The sequence below is a fragment of the Epinephelus lanceolatus genome, chromosome 6, assembly GCF_041903045.1.
Source record: "Epinephelus lanceolatus isolate andai-2023 chromosome 6, ASM4190304v1, whole genome shotgun sequence".
In the NCBI taxonomy this organism is placed as follows: domain Eukaryota; kingdom Metazoa; phylum Chordata; class Actinopteri; order Perciformes; family Serranidae; genus Epinephelus; species Epinephelus lanceolatus.
The window spans coordinates 3110084-3127668 of NC_135739.1; the positions used below are offsets into that span (position 1 = coordinate 3110084).

The 17585-nt window shown below is 44.0% G+C and overlaps 1 protein-coding gene across 1 annotated transcript in view; it reads right to left on the bottom strand.

Annotated features, from left to right (window-relative positions):
• The window catches only part of lrrc52 (leucine rich repeat containing 52), a 40726-nt gene extending 25046 nt beyond the window's left edge, over nucleotides 1–15680 (bottom strand). The window contains exon 1 of the mRNA XM_033622056.2: nucleotides 14326–15680. Coding sequence (XP_033477947.1) covers nucleotides 14326–14974 — 649 coding nt within the window. The 5' untranslated portion in view covers nucleotides 14975–15680. The remainder of the gene's footprint in view (nucleotides 1–14325) is intronic.
• Nucleotides 15681–17585: the final 1905 nt, after the last annotated feature.

Consider the following 17585-nt stretch of genomic DNA (forward strand, 5'->3'; position numbering starts at 1 on the left):
GTTCTGGCATCAAATAACTAACTGAAACCATCAGAAGAGCGAACACTTGAACAAACATCAGTGTGATAAGAACAACCTAAAATAACAGAAACAATCTTTGATGTGTAATTTGATCTTTAAGTTTGGCCCGTGTCCCACCCGCTAACATGGAGTGGGCGGGGTTTATAACTTAAACTGCAGCCAGCCACCAGGGGGCGATCGCAATGTTTTGGCCACAGACTTTAATAATAACTAGATACCAGACACCAAGATGGTGCCTATTCATTCCTGTGGAGTTGCTCGCCTGGCGCATACGCCACAAATGTTTCCTAGCTTCTGGGTTTACCTCCACGGATATTCAGCCCACTGAAAATGCGCAGCAGTGTTTCTCCTGCTGGCCCCGCCTGCCATTTCCCGCTCAGCCCCTTGACGTTACATTGTGGTGACGTCACCGATTTTTAAATCACTTTTCTTGCCTTGAGGAAAGTTTTACAAATATAAACCCCTGTGGCTCAAAAATTCACAATCGAAAGATTCATCACTGACCTTGTTTGCAATTCAAGGCGTCAACAGTTTAACACGAGTCTTTTACATTGGTGGTCTATGACAAAAAAAGGTTTTTGGGCTGCAGGGCATTTTTTTGCTACAAAACTGTGAGTGACCACTAAGGAAAAAAACTGATGCAAGGTTGAGCGGCTTTCTGGACGCCTGGTTTTGGCTTCACTTTTGGGGAGCTGTCATGTTGTCCGTCTTTATTATACAGTCTATGCATGAGGTTAGCCTGCGTATAACTTGCTGAACAGCAGCCACTGCAGCTACGTTATGAGATAATAAGCTAAAAATAAGCTACAATGCTAAGCTAATATAGCAGCAAAACAAGTGGAAAAGAGTCATGAAGACAGAGAACTTTGAGAGTTTGTAAACACCAGCTAGCATTAGCCACCATGAGCTACTGGTCACACCAGACCAAGTGAGGCTACTGCAGGTGAGTGTTTTGGATTTAGCAAAGATGTATTTACTGCTTATGAATTTAACGTGTTATTTGTGAGAGGACGATTTTTCAAAAGTCACCTCGTCTCTCTTTCAGCCAAGCTGTTAAGCTTCAAACTTCAGTACTGTTACTGTATCTTTGGCTGCACCAAGTTCAAGTGTGACCGGTGCAGCTGCATGTGTGAAAACATATATGAGGTGTTAACTGTATATCTCAGGTATAAGGTTTCGTTGTCTGCTGAACCCAAGGAAGGAAAAGGCCTCCAAATTTCACTGCAAATGGATTTTCCTTTGCCACGCAGCCTTTGCAGCTTCATTTGTGAGAGAATTCACAACTGCCTCTTATAATCAGAGATAAGAGAAAATAATTTGAGTATTACTGAAGAACACTGCAGGAAAAGGTGGCAGTCGGGATGATTCACTCTGCGTTCAGTCTCTCTTCACCGTCTGTTTCTCTGTCACTCAGTGTTTTCTCACTCATCCCATCACTCAGGATGGGAAACCACTCAGACATTATTCTGGCACAACGTCCTTGACATTTTCAGTATTTGTCCTTGTTTTTCACCGGTACGATTTTTTTTTTTTTACCTTTCCTCAATAATGTATACCTTAGCAATTTTATATACAACAATATTCCCGTATTATAAGAACTAAAGTCCAATATCAAAGGATTTCCTGCGGTTAATAACACTGTCTGAATTAAAGGTGTTGGTGCTAACAGAGCTGGAAAAACTTCCTCAGTAAGGTGTTTTGTGCATCTGCTTATGAGGCAGTTGTTCAAAGATCCTTTTTCATTTAAAGCACGCAAAATCTATCTTTAAAATGTTTTTAAAGGAGCCCAAACTTTTTAATTGAGAGTGCCAATGCTGGCCAACTTGAGCTAGAGTTCACTCCTATTTCAACTAGCCTTGGCACTTATCCTATTTAGTGTGCCGCCTACAGAGAATTACAACACTCATAAACTTCCTTTAAGTCTCTGCATGTGTAGCACTAATAATATCATTTTGTTGATACCAAATTAGAAGAAGACGAATACCTCAGGAACTAAACTACAGGACGTTTTCAGGTTAGAGAGAGAGAGAGAGAGTGTGTGTGTGTGTGCACGTAATAGAGTAAGAAACCCAGAGAGCCGGTGGAAGACAGAGATAAAGACGTGTATGTCCTCTTTGTTCCTGCAGCGTAGCTTGAATGTGCAGTGTAATTCCAGCAGTTTCAGGACAGTGGCTGCAGCCTTGAAGAATTCACACTTTTCTGCATGCATGCTGCACTGCAGTTTCCATATTCCTCCACCTTAAGCGAGCACTGGCGGGGGAAATGCTGCAGGATGGCCCCCACTCTGCCCTCTTATGATGAGATAGTCTGCTCTGAACATTAATCTTTGGCAGCAAATTTCTTCTCTTGGCCAGCACTTAGTTACTGTCAGACTGTAGTTGAACAAGATGCCACTGTTGTCTGGTTTCTCCTCCAGCAGCAGCACAGAGAGCTCTGTGGTCACCTATCTGTCCTCAAAGTGCTAAGACCCATGTTGTTTCTGTTGTGAGTGATGTCACTGTGCTATGGAAATATTACCAGCGTTGTGGTCAGTGGTGTCAGTGTGACACTATGCGGGCTGTGTCATGAAGCATGCAACTGACCGGACACAAAGCCCTACAGCTCTGTGACACACACCACAGGCCGGGGGCTATAAGGACTAAAATAGTACTTAAGGAAATAAACTGCAGTAATCAGAGGAATGTATAAACTTTACTTACTTACAGATACAGGGGCACACACACAGAAGATACAAACACTACACACAAGCAGAGCTTTCCAGGAAATTTGTTTTTCTATTTGATCTAAAAGCGAATGCGCAAGTGTGCAATCCAGTGAGCACAAATGTAGTATTTATGCATCTGTGTCTGTGCATACATTTGTGCATGAGTCGCTGCCACCGCTGCAGTGTGATACGGTCTCTGTATCAAATCATCAGCTGGATGGTTTCCAAGCTCAGCACCGACACATTGACAGAGAGCAGGACTCATCACCCCCTGGGGGAGGGGCTACAGCGCAGGGGCGAGACGCCACTGAAAAACATCACTGACTCTTTTATGAACTTCATTTTGTTTTCCTCCAACTCTGCCGCTCGACACATGAAAGAGCAATGAGCGGCGGAATAACAATCATTTCTCAGGCTTTTCAGACTGCACTGTGAATGCAAACACATCCATAGACGCCTGCGGTCTGCGCAGCAGCAATCAAACATGTTCAGTTTATGCATTCCATGCACATACATGTGTGTATACAGTATGTTCGCATTACATACGTACTGATGATCAGAGCTGTGAGGTATTAACCTGCGAGGCAGAGAGCCCGTCCTGTGAACTGGGAACAGAGCTATTTATAAGCAGATTAATTATGCCAATGCATATGGTAATCAGTATGGTTGTGGTCTCATGTGGAGGGGGAGGTGGAGGCTATAGACACAAACATCCCCTCATCCCCTCAATCACTGAGAATTAACCAAAGCCTACTGTGACATTTCTGTGGCTGACCTTGACCTCTGACCTCTCTGTGGAAACTGGCTGAAAATAGGATCTGATGTGTTATTTATGAATATGCTTGATCATAATGGGCATTAATGTCCTCGGGCTCGCTGCCAGGAGAGCACAGTGAGCACTAATTTGGTGTTGAGGATGTCTGGAAGTCGAGGTTACATCTGTTAGGCAGCGCTCAGACCGACTTCAGCTCTCACGTTCATTTAAATAAAGCCGGTGCAGCGACACAGGAATGATCCCGACACGGATGGCTGTGGCAAGACAAGTCATTATCACCTAGCAAAAAAGTTGAAGCGGGCAACATGTGCAAATATGTTTTTACTTTTAGGTTCTAAGGTTAATTTCAGTTTGGATATGAGACCTTGGGTCATTATTCTGTGATCTGGCTTCTGTCATTGATTAAAAACAAATATTTTACTTTGCCCATCAAATTTTTCTAAAAATAAATAAATTCTGTTTCTCCTTCAAAAATTTTATTTGTGTTCTGTGGATTTTTACAAAACAGTTTATCTCTTTTACAGATATCTTTGTCAATAACTGATGTGATTATTGTCTCAGGTGTTTAAGATTTGGCTCCTCCTTTGATTAGCTGTTACAGCCGGTGGTTTTAGTATAAAGATGGTGTTGTTTCATGATGTGAATTTGACACCTGACAAAGGTCCGTGTCTGTAGAACTGTCAGTCATGGATGTCTTACTGAATGGGCTTACCGGGCACAGGCTCAGGGACCCAAAGTGTAAGGGGGCCCATTGGCCTTCACCTGCAAAGTGTCACTCAAATTAACACATGCCGACGTTGAAGAGACTTAAACTGAACACAAAGAGCGGTGAAAAGACCACAAAGAGATGCAAAACAACTGCAAAGAGACACAAAACAACCACAAAGAGACACAAAACAACCACAAAGAGACACAAAACAACTACAAAGAGACACAAAACAAGTACAAAGACACACAAACGACTACAAAGAGACACAAAACAACTACAAAGAGATGCAAAACAACCACAAAGAGACACAAAACAACTGCAAAGAGACACAAAACAACTGCAAAGAGACACAAAACAACTACAAAGAGACACAAAACAACCACAAAGAGACACAAAACAACTACAAAGAGACACAAAACAAGTACAAAGACACACAAACGACTACAAAGAGACACAAAACAACTACAAAGAGATGCAAAACAACCACAAAGAGACACAAAACAACTACAAAGAGACACAAAACAACTGCAAAGAGACACAAAACAACTACAAAGAGACACAAAACAACTACAAAGAGACACAAAACAACTGCAAAGAGACACAAAACAACTACAAAGAGACACAAAACAACTGCAAAGAGACACAAAACAACTACAAAGAGACACAAAACAACTGCAAAGAGACACAAAACAACTACAAAGAGACACAAAACAACTGCAAAGAGACACAAAACAACTACAAAGAGACACAAAACAACTACAAAGAGACACAAAACAACTGCAAAGAGACGCAAAACAACTACAAAGAGACACAAAACAACCACAAAAAGATGCAAAGGAACTACAAAGAGACACATAAAAACTAATAAAATGAGCAAAATGACCACAAAGAGATGCAAAGGAACTGCAAAGAGACACAAAACAACCATAAAGAGACACAAAACAACTATAAAGAGACACATAACAACTATAAAGAGACACAAAACAACCATAAAGAGACACATAACAACTACAAAGAGACACAAAACAACTATAAAGAGACACATAACAACTATAAAGAGACACAAAACAACTGCAAAGAGACACAAGACAAATAACAACTACAAAGACACACAAGACAACTATAAAGAGACACATAACAACTATAAAGAGACACAAAACAACTGCAAAGAGACACAAGACACATAACAACTATAAAGAGACACATAACAACTACAAAGAGACACAAAACAACTATAAAGAGACACATAACAACTATAAAGAGACACAAAACAACTGCAAAGAGACACAAAACAACCATAAAGAGACACATAACAACTACAAAGAGACACAAAACAACTATAAAGAGACACAAAACAACTACAAAGAGACACAAAACAACTATAAAGAGACACATAACAACTATAAAGAGACACAAAACAACTGCAAAGAGACACAAAACAACTACAAATAGACACAAAACAACAACAAAGGGACACAACCAACTACAAAAAGACACAAATCCACAAGAGACGCAAAGCAACCAAAAAGAGATGTTTAAACACTACACAGTCTGTGTGTCTTGCTCCTCTGGAGGAGAGGTGGTGGGGCCCTTTGCACCCATCTGTGCCCAGGGGTCCATTGTCACATTATCCATCCATGCTGTCAGTCTGCAGAGTTCAACCTTCACACCTTTTCTATGCACCTCTCTACCAGATGACAACATTAATTTTGGAATATATACATTAAAATAAAATGTTGAAATAATGTCTGTATAAAGAGGTAATGTTACCAACTTTAGCTTTTGAACCATATCTTAAAGACGACTGCTTCCTGATATCAGACGTGAGACGTTTTAAGCCCCTCCTCGCCGTTTAGCCAGCGAAACGCATCATCCAGGGGTTGGCTAAGACTAAGAATAGCTGACCTTTTCTCCATCACATCCACTAGGACTGAATAACGCACGCCTTCTGATTCCTCTCCGCTCAAATACGGCATTAGTCAGATTACCACCATCCTCCTTTCCATGATTTCTCCATATGATCCCTTCTTCCTCTGGCAGAGGAGGAGTGGAGAAAGAGAGGGAGCGAGTGAAGGTCAGATAGAAGCAGCTCTCTCTTTCTCTCTCTCCTCTTCCCTCTATCGCTTTTCTTATCAGTCTTCCTCTCTTTATCACCTCCCACTTTTCATTCCCACTCTGGCACGTTTTAGCATTTATTCTCCCCTCAGCCTTTATCACTCTGTTTCCATCTTCTTCTATGTCCTTCCATTTCTCTCAGTTTTGCTCTGTCATCTTCGCACTCTCCCCTCTCTCTTTTCCAATTTTATTCTCTTGGCTCGCGTATTGGTCGGACACACACACACACACACACACACACACACACTCAGTCTATTGCACACAGACTCACACACCTGAGCTGCCTCCCCTCTACGCCTCAGGTGATCACATCACAAACACACCCACACGAGCATCACATCAATCTTGGTTTCGAGCTCACACGGCGAAATGCACAGAGACATAAAAACATATACAGGCTACACTACACAAGTAGGCCAGTTGAATTCGATATGCTTCTCCGCACCAGATGGGTCTGAGGAATTGTTCCAGCTGATAAATAATGTATCCTCTACCTGTATTAAATTGAATCGATGCCTTCTTGTCATAATGAATGTTTTAATGGGTTTGATTGACAGATCTGGGGCACAGACGATTGTTAACTCCTTTGTACTCTGCCTGTTTTCTCCTCTCCCTCGCTTGTGACTCTCTGTCGTAAAGTCCATCTCAATCTATTTGCCCAATTTTTCTGCCCTGTCTGTCTTATCTCATCCTTTTGTCCTCTACTCTTTTGTCACGTTGGTCCCTCCTCTCATCTCATCTCTCAAGTAATCTAAGATTCACTTTCATTAAAGGATAAATCAAGTTCAATTGGTGCAAAAACCCTCTCATTCCTCCTGTCTCTGAACCTGCAGACCTCTGTTTCTCTCTTTTTATGAATATTTAACTCCTGCCCCATGCGTGGCCCCTCTGCGCTGGCTCTTTGCCTCGGGTTTGTGAGCTGTCCAGGGCGCCGACGAGCAGCCAGAAATACTTCCCTCCGAACACCAGAGCCGTAACACCACCAACTCTGCCAGGCCAGGACAAGCCACTTACAGTCTGTGTGTTTAGCTGCAGAGGCACTTGTCAAAATCGACCTACAGTGAGTACAGCAGGTCGTTCAACAAGCTGAAATTCTATTATGACAAGAGAGGAAATGTAGGTATATTCCCAGAGTGTGGAGAAGTGATGATGGAGAATATTTAGGTGTTCAGAGCAGAAACGTCAGAGTTTTTTTGGAGGACAGATATGAAGTAGACAAAATCATCATCATCGTCACACTAAACAAGGCAGGGTCAATTATCTACAAGGAGCTCAGATAACAAGAGTCTTTCACGTGTGAGTATTCGGCACCACATGACGCCAAATCATCTGCATCCAAACAAATTGCAAAGTGATAAAGAGCTGAGTTATTTACTATGGCAAGAGATTTGGTCATGGGATCTTGACAACATGCACTAAAAACCAGAAATAGCGCCGACAAATATTAATAATATAAAACTTGTTTTCCTATGTACTCTTTCCTTTTAATGAGAGAAGCTGCATTGCTGTTATTTTTGTTGCCATTTGGAGTCACAACTCCACAAAAATGTCACACGTTTGATATATTATGTCCTTGTAAAGTTGATTTGGCTGACATGTTAGTGTCCAGCAGACAGAGAGAAATATTATCATTCATTTGGAGTCATGTTTGGAGCCACCTGGCGAATGCAGGTCAGCCCAGTCTACAGAAGAAGATGTTGGCGTTACACGTTTCTGCAAACCACAAAAACATTATGTTTGCATGTTTCGTTCGTGACATGTCAGTGTTTCTAAAGTGCCATAGTTCTGACTTTGTGTGCTTTTAATATTTTATTGTATAGTATAGTATCTGCACTGATATCTGCACATATATTTATGTATTCATATCATCCATCGCAAAGTATTACTTACTTAATTAACTAGTCCATAGCCATTGGTAGCTTTGTCACCTTCTACCTATGCCAGTCCTCAATGCCTATGTGCAGTTTCACATAGATTGACCACGTCAGTGAGTAGAAAAACGTGGGACAGACAGAATGACTGACTGACAGAATGACACACTGACAGTTTCCGTGATTATGTACAGCATACCATACCATGACTTAGTCATACCAAACATTAGAAAACAACACCAACATTGGTCCACAGGGGGAGCCACAGCGATCGGTCGCATTTTAGCCATTTTGAAGCATTTTTCTGTTGTTATAGCGCCACCCAGTTGCCAATTAGAGTTAAATTTCTCCAGTCACCTTGAGGTCATATGCCTACAAAGTTGCGTGGTGATGGGTGAAACCCTTGAGATGTTATACACCTTTATGTGATGAGCCACGCCCTCTGCAATATTCATTGCCTTATAGAAGCTCAGTTTTAGTAAGTTTTCCAACTTTTGCCAAGAGGGAACTTTAGATATTGGTCCCTAGATTATGTTCACCCAGTTTCATGCAGATCGCTCAAACTTCCTAGGAAGAGATCCATTTGAAGTGTTTTTCAAAAAATTCAAAATGGCGGAAAATCTATATAAGCGCAAGTTATGGGTTCTTGAGGCAAATGTGTTCCTCATGAGGAGAGGCATCTCTGTGCAAAGTTTCATGTCTCTACCACATACGGGGCATGAGATATGCCCATTCAAAGTTTGACATTTCAATGGGTTGCTATAGCGCCCCCCTTTGGCCAATTGATGTAATATTGCTTCATTGGCATCCTCCCATGACCCTCTACCACTGTGCCAAATTTCACATGGATTGACCAAGTCAGTGACGAGAAAAACGTGGAACAGAGACACAGACAGAATTTTTGTCAGTAAGATTACTTACTTTAATTTAATCACCTTACTTTGCAGACCACTATTTGACACCGACAAACAACAACACCAGTTGTGATGTAACGAATCATGGCTGCATTTCCATCGTGTTTTTAGGCTCCAGTCATGGGCGTTTTGTTGCAACTCATCAGGAGGGATACTGCCTTGAAAATCCTTTTTTTTTACAGCGACATCACCGCTTTTCCAGCCAGGATTACACCTAAAAATCAGGTATTCTAATCCAAAACATGATCTTTTCCATAACTAAGTGTTTTTTGTGCCTAAACCTAAACACATGTCGACCACAGCGTTGTTGAAACATAAAGTTTCAACAAATCTGCTACATAAAGATGTACAAATTTAACATACCGGTGTTGCAGAAATGTACAATGCCAACATTTTTGCTGGTGACTGGATTGTGTAAGTACAACATTTACTGTCTTTTAACTCCACTTTGGTCTCCACCAACTCCTGAGTGAAATATCTGGCTCCTTAGCTGCTAAATGCTCCGCTATGTTCAGACTGTTTCTGTCTGCTGTGTGGTGCTAAGCTTGTAGTGCACAGTGGGTTCTAAGAGAACAGCTGCCCTCTGTGGCTGAACACAGCGCTGTGAGAGCAGTGAGACTGAACCAAAACAGAAAAGTTGCAGCCGGACAGTTAAACAATGAGCTGAATGTCACTTTAAAGCTCTGTAAAGCTGAGAAGAGCTGCGGATTTGGGTGATAATTCTCTGTAGGCTCAATCCTTTAACACTGTCACATTGTTTTCACATTTCATACATTATAATCACCATCATAATCTTCAGTCTTTCTTTGACCAGTGTGTACTTTAACAGGTAAAGAGACTCTTTTGTGATCCATCTAATATCCTGGGGCCGTATTCACAAAGCGTTCCGAGTGCTAAGAGTCGCTCCTTGTGACGAAATTCTAAGAAAATTCTTAGTATTGTGATGTTTTCTTAGAATTTCCACTTAAAGTTAAGACTAGGTCCTTGTAAAGATAAATGTTATTCACAAAGCATCTTAGACTTAAAAAGAGCTCCTAAGGAAGAGGAGGACTTTTAAGAGGCTGAAGAGTTTCTGAAGCAGAGAAGAAAAAGGCAGAAAGACAAAAAAGTTAGGACAAATATTCTCCAAACGCTGGATGACAGTGAGTAAATTAAATGCAACAGATTATCGGCGAATGTTGGGCCGTTTTGCCGGCAAGCTGCGAGCGTTTAGACACACAGAGCCGGATTGGCAAGTTGATCCGAGGTGCCCAATTTTCCGCCTCGTAGGGTAGACATATTGGAGGAACCCTTTTAGTTTAAACAGAACGAGACGGCCTTCCGCAACGGGAGGGGCTGTTGAAGACTTGTGGGAGGAGCTGTTGATGACGCCGCACGTGCGAGCCACTGGCGGTGGATAAACAGGAAACAGCTGATAGCAGGAATTAGCGAGCAGCTAGTAGCAAGAGGGAAACACAAACCTGACAGACACTGTAAAGATGAGCAACTGGGGAGACAAGGAATTGCGCGCCCTCCTTGCCCTCGCAAACAAAGAGGCCAATAACCGTCAGATGACGGGGACGGTGAAGGACGGGCCGACTTATGAGAGAATCGCCAAAGGACTGACCAGCCGCAGCTTCCCTCCCACGTCACTGTTTACGTCACACGCTGAGCTACACGTTTTGTTACTTGCTCACGCCCCCCATTGCCCCGAAAAAGGTGCATTCTGTATAAACAAAAGTAGGTAGGCGGCATTTTGCTGCACTCCCCCATTTTGTTTTTATACTGCCAATGCTGAAAAAAGACTGATTGGGCTTTCCTGCAAATTTGCACAACTAAGGGCTATTGACAACACCTTCACAGTCAGCAGTTCATGTGATTTCCACTGGGTGTCCACACCTTACAGGTTTACAAAAGGGCGTGTCTGTCACAACCAATCACACCTGTTAAAGGAATGCATCATACCTAGCAAAGTTTCTGTCCCTTCCTTGCTCAGAGTCGCTGTGAGAACGTTCCCAAATCACTCCTAAGCAAGGACTCCTTACTAAAAGTTTTTAAGCTAAGTTAGGAGCTCTCTGTGAGTATTGTGGCCCCTGCTCTCTCAGTGTGAGCTGTCACCGTCAAGCAGAAGAAACAGCTCAGCTGTACAACTTTAACCAGTTAAAGAAACCTTTTGTGCCTGTATCTGTTGGTATTTTAAACAGTAGCCAAGCAGAGGTGACAGAGGCCGTACTCCAGCACAAACTACAACTGACTGAGTGATGCCTCAGGGTGTGTATTTTTGTGTTGGTTGTGTTTTTGTATTTTTATGTGCTTTTTGATGTCCTGATGTTTTCTCTTTGCTGGTGGTGTGTGTTCAAATGTGTTTGACGGGTGTTGCTCTGCAGAGTCCAAAGCAAATTTCCCCGTGGGGACAATAAAGTATCTACCTCTCTGTCTTTTATAAGAATATTAATTAATTGTTCACTTAACTTTTTTCACTTAACTAATTTACTGACCTCTTGAAGTTTACCTCCATTTCTTCTAATACACTTTGTCTCACAAAAGATGTGTGTACATTATTTCATTAACCCCACTGACCTTCACCAGCTCAGAAAGAACCGACCGAATGTCATTCAGATATTCTGTCTCTGACTTTTCCACACTTTCTTTTCTCTTTCTTGCATTTGCTGAAGATTTTAAATAGATTTCTTTTATTGTTGTGTCATGCACACAAAGGGCCCAATGCTCATGGGTTTATAAGACAAGAGAAGCACAGTTTCAGTGGTCAAATTTTGGATTACATTTCATTCCATTACAAAGTTATAGGTTACTTTACAGCTCCTTCTTAAACAAAATATTCTGCCTTTCCCCCTGAACTTGATAAATAAAATCTGCCTCCTGGAGCACAAAAACTTTGTTTTCCCACAGTCATCCATGAGGAAACGTGTCCAACTGTCCTTCGACTGCTTTCTCACTTTCTCCCTCCTGTCGTCTTTATTTCTTATTGACAGACACGACCTGAATGCACTTGCCGACCTCGCTGCTTTCCTGAAGCCACACTTTGACTTCCAGGGCTGCCAGAGTCAAATCATGTCAAGCTTTCTCAGCGACACATGACAGACAGAGACAAACTGAGCGACTTCCTCCAACACAAGCAAACACAAGAAAATGCTCAGCAATAAAAACTGGAACTTGAACAGAAAGTAAACAAACACAAACAACCAAGAAGTTCCAGCAATAACCGATGTTTTAATTCCAACCTTCACAATCAGCATCAGTATTAAAGGGTCCTGAGCGAGTTACTGTGTGAAGACGTTGCACACGGACACACACACACACACACACACACACACACACACACTTACATGCACCTGATTCTTATTCAAACTGAGAGGTAGCGACAGCTGGAATCTCTGTACATTAGACTCACAGCCCTGCAGTCAGATCGGAGGGCATCCATGACCACGGAAACACACTACACACTCTCTCACACACACATGCTCTCTTGACCCCATTCACTCTGTTTAACTGGTTCCAGGAGTTGTTTATTGGAGCCACATTCATACTTGATTTTCTGAGTCTGAGAGATGGAGTCTGTGTTACAGTGATGTGTGTTCCTGAGGGATTACAGTACACACTCCTCTGGTCACATTTATAACTTTGTAGGTGGAGTGTGATGGTAACAGCAGCTGTGATTTTATAGTTATTAGCTGAGATTCAAAGCAGAACAAGGTGAACAATAACTCAGCTGTGGGTTTGTTGTGTCACTACGACTCAAAAGCTCTTCTCTCAAAATATTTGTTCAGATTTTTTTTGGCAGAAATGTGTTCGTATAAGGACTGGGCTTTCAGTGCGATGAATAGCAGAGCAGAATGTGTACAGTAAGTGTGTGTGTGTGTGTGTGAGTTTGAGTGTGCTTCCGAGCGGTGTGAAAATGAAGGTGGATAACAACTTTGGGGAGCTGCTGTCTTCAAGTGGCCCTCCTCTCAAGCTCCTTGTCTCTTAATCTCATCCCTGTTTCCCACAGGCCTTGGCCTTAGGGTCTCCCCTAACCTCTAGATCACACAACGACTCACACACACTTAACTGGAGTGAGTCACTTGCACACACACACATGCGACACACATACACGCTCTTCTTAATGGGAGCATATGAGTCCAGCTTTTTTGAGCACCATCATTAACCATCTGGACTGAAGGGCCAAAGCACACAACGGTGGGAGAGCCAGCGCGCACAGGTGCACGCTGTGTGTGTGTGTGTGTGTGTGCAGATGGGAGGGGCTAGCCAGAAAAAAAGGCACAAAAGGACACAATCATCCTCTCAGCATTATCTCTGCCTTCAGGACCCACAACGACAGTAAGATCAATGGGATGTACTGACAGCTATTATAAGCCAGGCCACATTGTTACAAGGCCCAGTTCACCTTCTTAGGACTAAGCCCAATTAACATTTACCAGCAAAGATCATCTGAGCTTATCCTCGCTGAGAGGGTCGCTGACAGGCCCATTGTTGGTGATTTCTTGGGTCACTCTGATTCAATCCCTCGCTATTTGAGGGATGGACGGCTAAGGTGCTGTTGCTTCCCAAATAACACAAGTCTGCTGATTTGTTGGGGGTAATCTGGGGACATTATTAAGACGTGAAGGGCAGTTTGAAGGGACTGTATTGCTGAGGGGAGCAGAGGGAACAAAATCTTCAGATTGCTCTGACTCTGAGGTCAAACCATTAGGTCTGAGTCCAAGTGTGTGTGTGAGGGAGAGGAAGAGTCAGCATCTAACTCTGCATCTGTGGGAGTGCACATGGGAGTGTGTGTGTGCATATATATCCATAAAATAAAGGGAACGCAATAAGTAGCCCACCACCAGGGACCACACTGACCAAGCGCCCACAATCAAATTATCTAAATGAGCTGATGTGACAGTAACAAATGATGAGAAGACCTTGGAGCGTCTTTGGCTCATAGTCTTAGGAACAGTTTGTTTACCGGCCAGCAAGAGGATCCCACTTCCAGAGCCAAACTAACAAGAGACCACCTGCAAGAGGTCAGACTGCTGCCACCTGAACAGAAACATGAGCTTATAGTTATTTTGGCAAAGGATGCAGACAGGGTGGGCTGAGAGTGCCAGGACAAGTCTTTAATCATTGAAAAGTGAAACATCCTTTTATGACAGTTTAGATCACCCTCTGTGTGTGTGTGTGTGTGTGTGTGTGTGTGTGCGTGTGCTGAACATCTCTCGGACTCCATCCATCCTCACCTTGGAACTTGAAGCCCTCTATCTGCACCCAGAGGCAGAGGTCCTCCGTGTCACAGTCGCAGCTCCAGGGGTTGCCGCTGAGCCCCAGAGACCGCAGAGCAGGCAGGGCGATCAGGCTGCTGATGTTGAGGGCCGTCAGGTTGTTCCGGCTCACATCCAGCACCTGCAGAGCCATGTTCTCCGAGAAGGCATCCGGGTGGATCTCCCCCAGACTCGGGTTATCCGTCAGCCGGAGCATCACCAGAGACGCCAGGGGCCCGAAAGTCCGGTCCTCGATCTGCAGCAGGGTGTTGAACGACAAGTCCAGGTAGGCGAGTTTACGCAAATTCCCGAAAGTGGACTCGGAGATCTCGGTCAGAGAGTTGTTGCTGCAGTCCAGATAGACCAGATCGGACAGGTAGTTGAGCTGCAGCGCCGGAAGGTCCCCGATACGGTTGTTGGAGATGATGAGCTGCCTGGTGGCCAGGGGCAGGTCATTGGGGAACAGGGTGAGCTCCTGCCCGGCGCACTGGACCACCAGCTGGTCGTCGCACACGCATCTGTCGGGGCAGCCGGCTGTGAGAGCCGGGGAAGGGGTCACCCCCATCACGAAGATAAAGAGGAAGAGGAGCCGGAGGGACTGGGCGCTGGGCTCGGGCAAGAGACGCATGACGAGGCCGCCCAGAGCGTCATGAACTCGGGCTGAGCTGGACCAGGACTCCCCGGCGCTCTCCGGGCATCCTGCATGGGTCTGAGGAGCTGTGACAGAGGCGAGATGGCTGCTCTGAGTGTCTGGCTGTCGCTGCCTGAAAGCCTGGCTGCTGTTTATATCCAGCCTCTCTTTCTCTTTCAGAAAGACTATCGGTCAGTCACTCACACGCACTCTGGCGCGCCACGCACGTCGCCACAAGACATCATTTCAGAAGGTGACCGAGAGACGCTTATCGCTCCGTGGGTGAGAATCGCGCAGCTTACCGGACTTTGCCCCGCTTGAGCAGACCACAGAGCCACTGGATGTCTTCGATCATCCCCTCGGTGACTCATCTTTGTGAATTAGTTGTCGCCAGCAGAGTGCATTGTTTATTTAGTTTCCAAACAAATGCCATGACTTGCGCAAAAAAAAAAAATCCTGAATCCTGGTGGTAGAGTCCCCGCGGAAACGCACCCCGCTCACATATGTCCTTGACTGTGTATGTCTGAGTGTGTGTGTGTGTGTGTGTGTGTCCGTCGCACACCGCTGTCCAGCAGACAGGTCGTTTTTTCCTCAGGAGCGCGATGGAGAGCGCGTCCTTCCTCTGCGCGCAGACCGCTCTGTGTGGCTGAGGCTCTGTGCTGCGCTGTGCTCCAACTCTCTCGCTCTGCGCTCCCTCCCTCTCTGCCGCTCCATCCGCACACGCTGCAGCCCTGCACACACACACACACACAGACACACACACATACAGAAGTACTTTGTGTTTGTGTTGCGTATGACTTGGCAGTGGTGTGAATGTAATGGTGACGTCACGACACGGTGTTGCTTTCTTGAGAAAACCAGACGTTAAGAGCGCAGGAGAAACTCAGGAGGAACTCAAAGTAATGACAGGAGTATCTCTTTCTCCCTCTGTGTGTGTGTGTGTGTGTGTGTGTGTGTGTGTGTGTGTGTGTGTAAGCAGCAGCCTCTCAGCCATGCACAGATTTACCAGGCCTTATCTCATGTGGTCCAGTGGCTAATTTCTCTTCATTCCGGCCCCCAGCGGCTTGTTGACAACACAACGCATTCAAATGGGATTGTGTGCGCTCAGTTATTAATTTTTCTTTTTTCATTTTTTTTTTGCATACTTAGATTTTAATTTAGGAAGTCACACATTCAGCTCTCCGCGTTTCTGTGCGTCACTTTCTTTTGTCTGAACATTGGACCTGTAAGGTGGCTGACAGGATGTTGACTGCCACCTCTTGTGTCTTTGCTGCCAACGTCTCATTACTGTGTCGCTCAAAGGAACAAAAACAGTCAAAGGCACTTTTACTTTAGATTCAGCTTTATTTATTATATTGTAATACCAAGTGGTGTGATGGAATAGTTGCCTTCCCAACCATAGATTTGCCATTATGTTCCTATGGCTGTCAGGACTATGAATGTTATTAAAGAAATGAATCTTGTAAAGAGATTAAATATTCTCCTGAGTATAATTACTGATCATTTATTACCAGCTACTCTTTTTATGCAGTTTTGATGCATTTCAAGCCTTTTTTCATCAAGGGTCACACAGAGGTCATTCATCTCTCAGTGGCATCATTACAGCCAGTGAACCATTTTTATCTGTTTTTTTCCAAATGAAATTCAGATTTAAAGCTGCAGTCATTAACTGTTTAGAAATGTCCTGTGGAGCGTGACAAAAAGCTCAGGGTGTCGACCTGGCGTCTAAATTTCCCAGGTCCCAATCTGCTCAAGGATTCTTGTGATGTGCCAGTACCCCAGATGTACGTCTAATCCAAGGTGGGGCCACAGATGCTCATTCAGACTGGGATCTGGGGAATTTGGAGGCCAGGTTGACACTTTGAGGTCTTTGTCACATTCCTTGGGTCATTCCTGAGCCATGTTTGCAGTGTGGCATGGTGCATTATCCTGCTGGGGGGCCACTGCCACTGGGGAGTACTGTTGCCATGAGGGGGGGTACTTGGTTTGCAACGGTGTTTGAGTGGGTGGAACATGTCAGGTGGTATCCACATGAATGACAGAAGCAAAGGTTTCCCAGCAGAACAATGCATTGGAACAAAATAATCAAAGTTATTCACTTCACCTGTCAGTGCTTTGAATGTTCTGGCTGATCAGTGTGTGTCTTTTATTTAACTGGTGCAAAAACTGTAGTAAAGAGACAAAATGCTTCTTTAAAGGTGGTTATTGTCAAGCATCAGCTCAGGAAGGACCCAAATGCAGAGCAGCAGGCACATTTGAAGTTAAACAAAAAGTGAGCTTTAATAAAGCTGAGAAAAAACATCCGGAGCAGGTTGGTAACTGAGAGAAGAACCAAAACTAACTGGAAACCAACTGGGATAATACGATAAACTCAGGTAAAAAATCCAAACAGAACACAAGACACCAGGCAGGAATGGAGGAGAGAGTGACACCAAGAACACGGGGATGAGCACAGGAATGAACACGGATGAACTGACAAGGAATAAATGGAAACACACAGGTATACACAGAAAACTGGAGTAGGAATACACGGGCAAAAGAAAGGAAATGAGGATTGGTTTACAACGAGGGTGTGGTGGGGAACACTAGGGTGGAGCAAACAAGACAG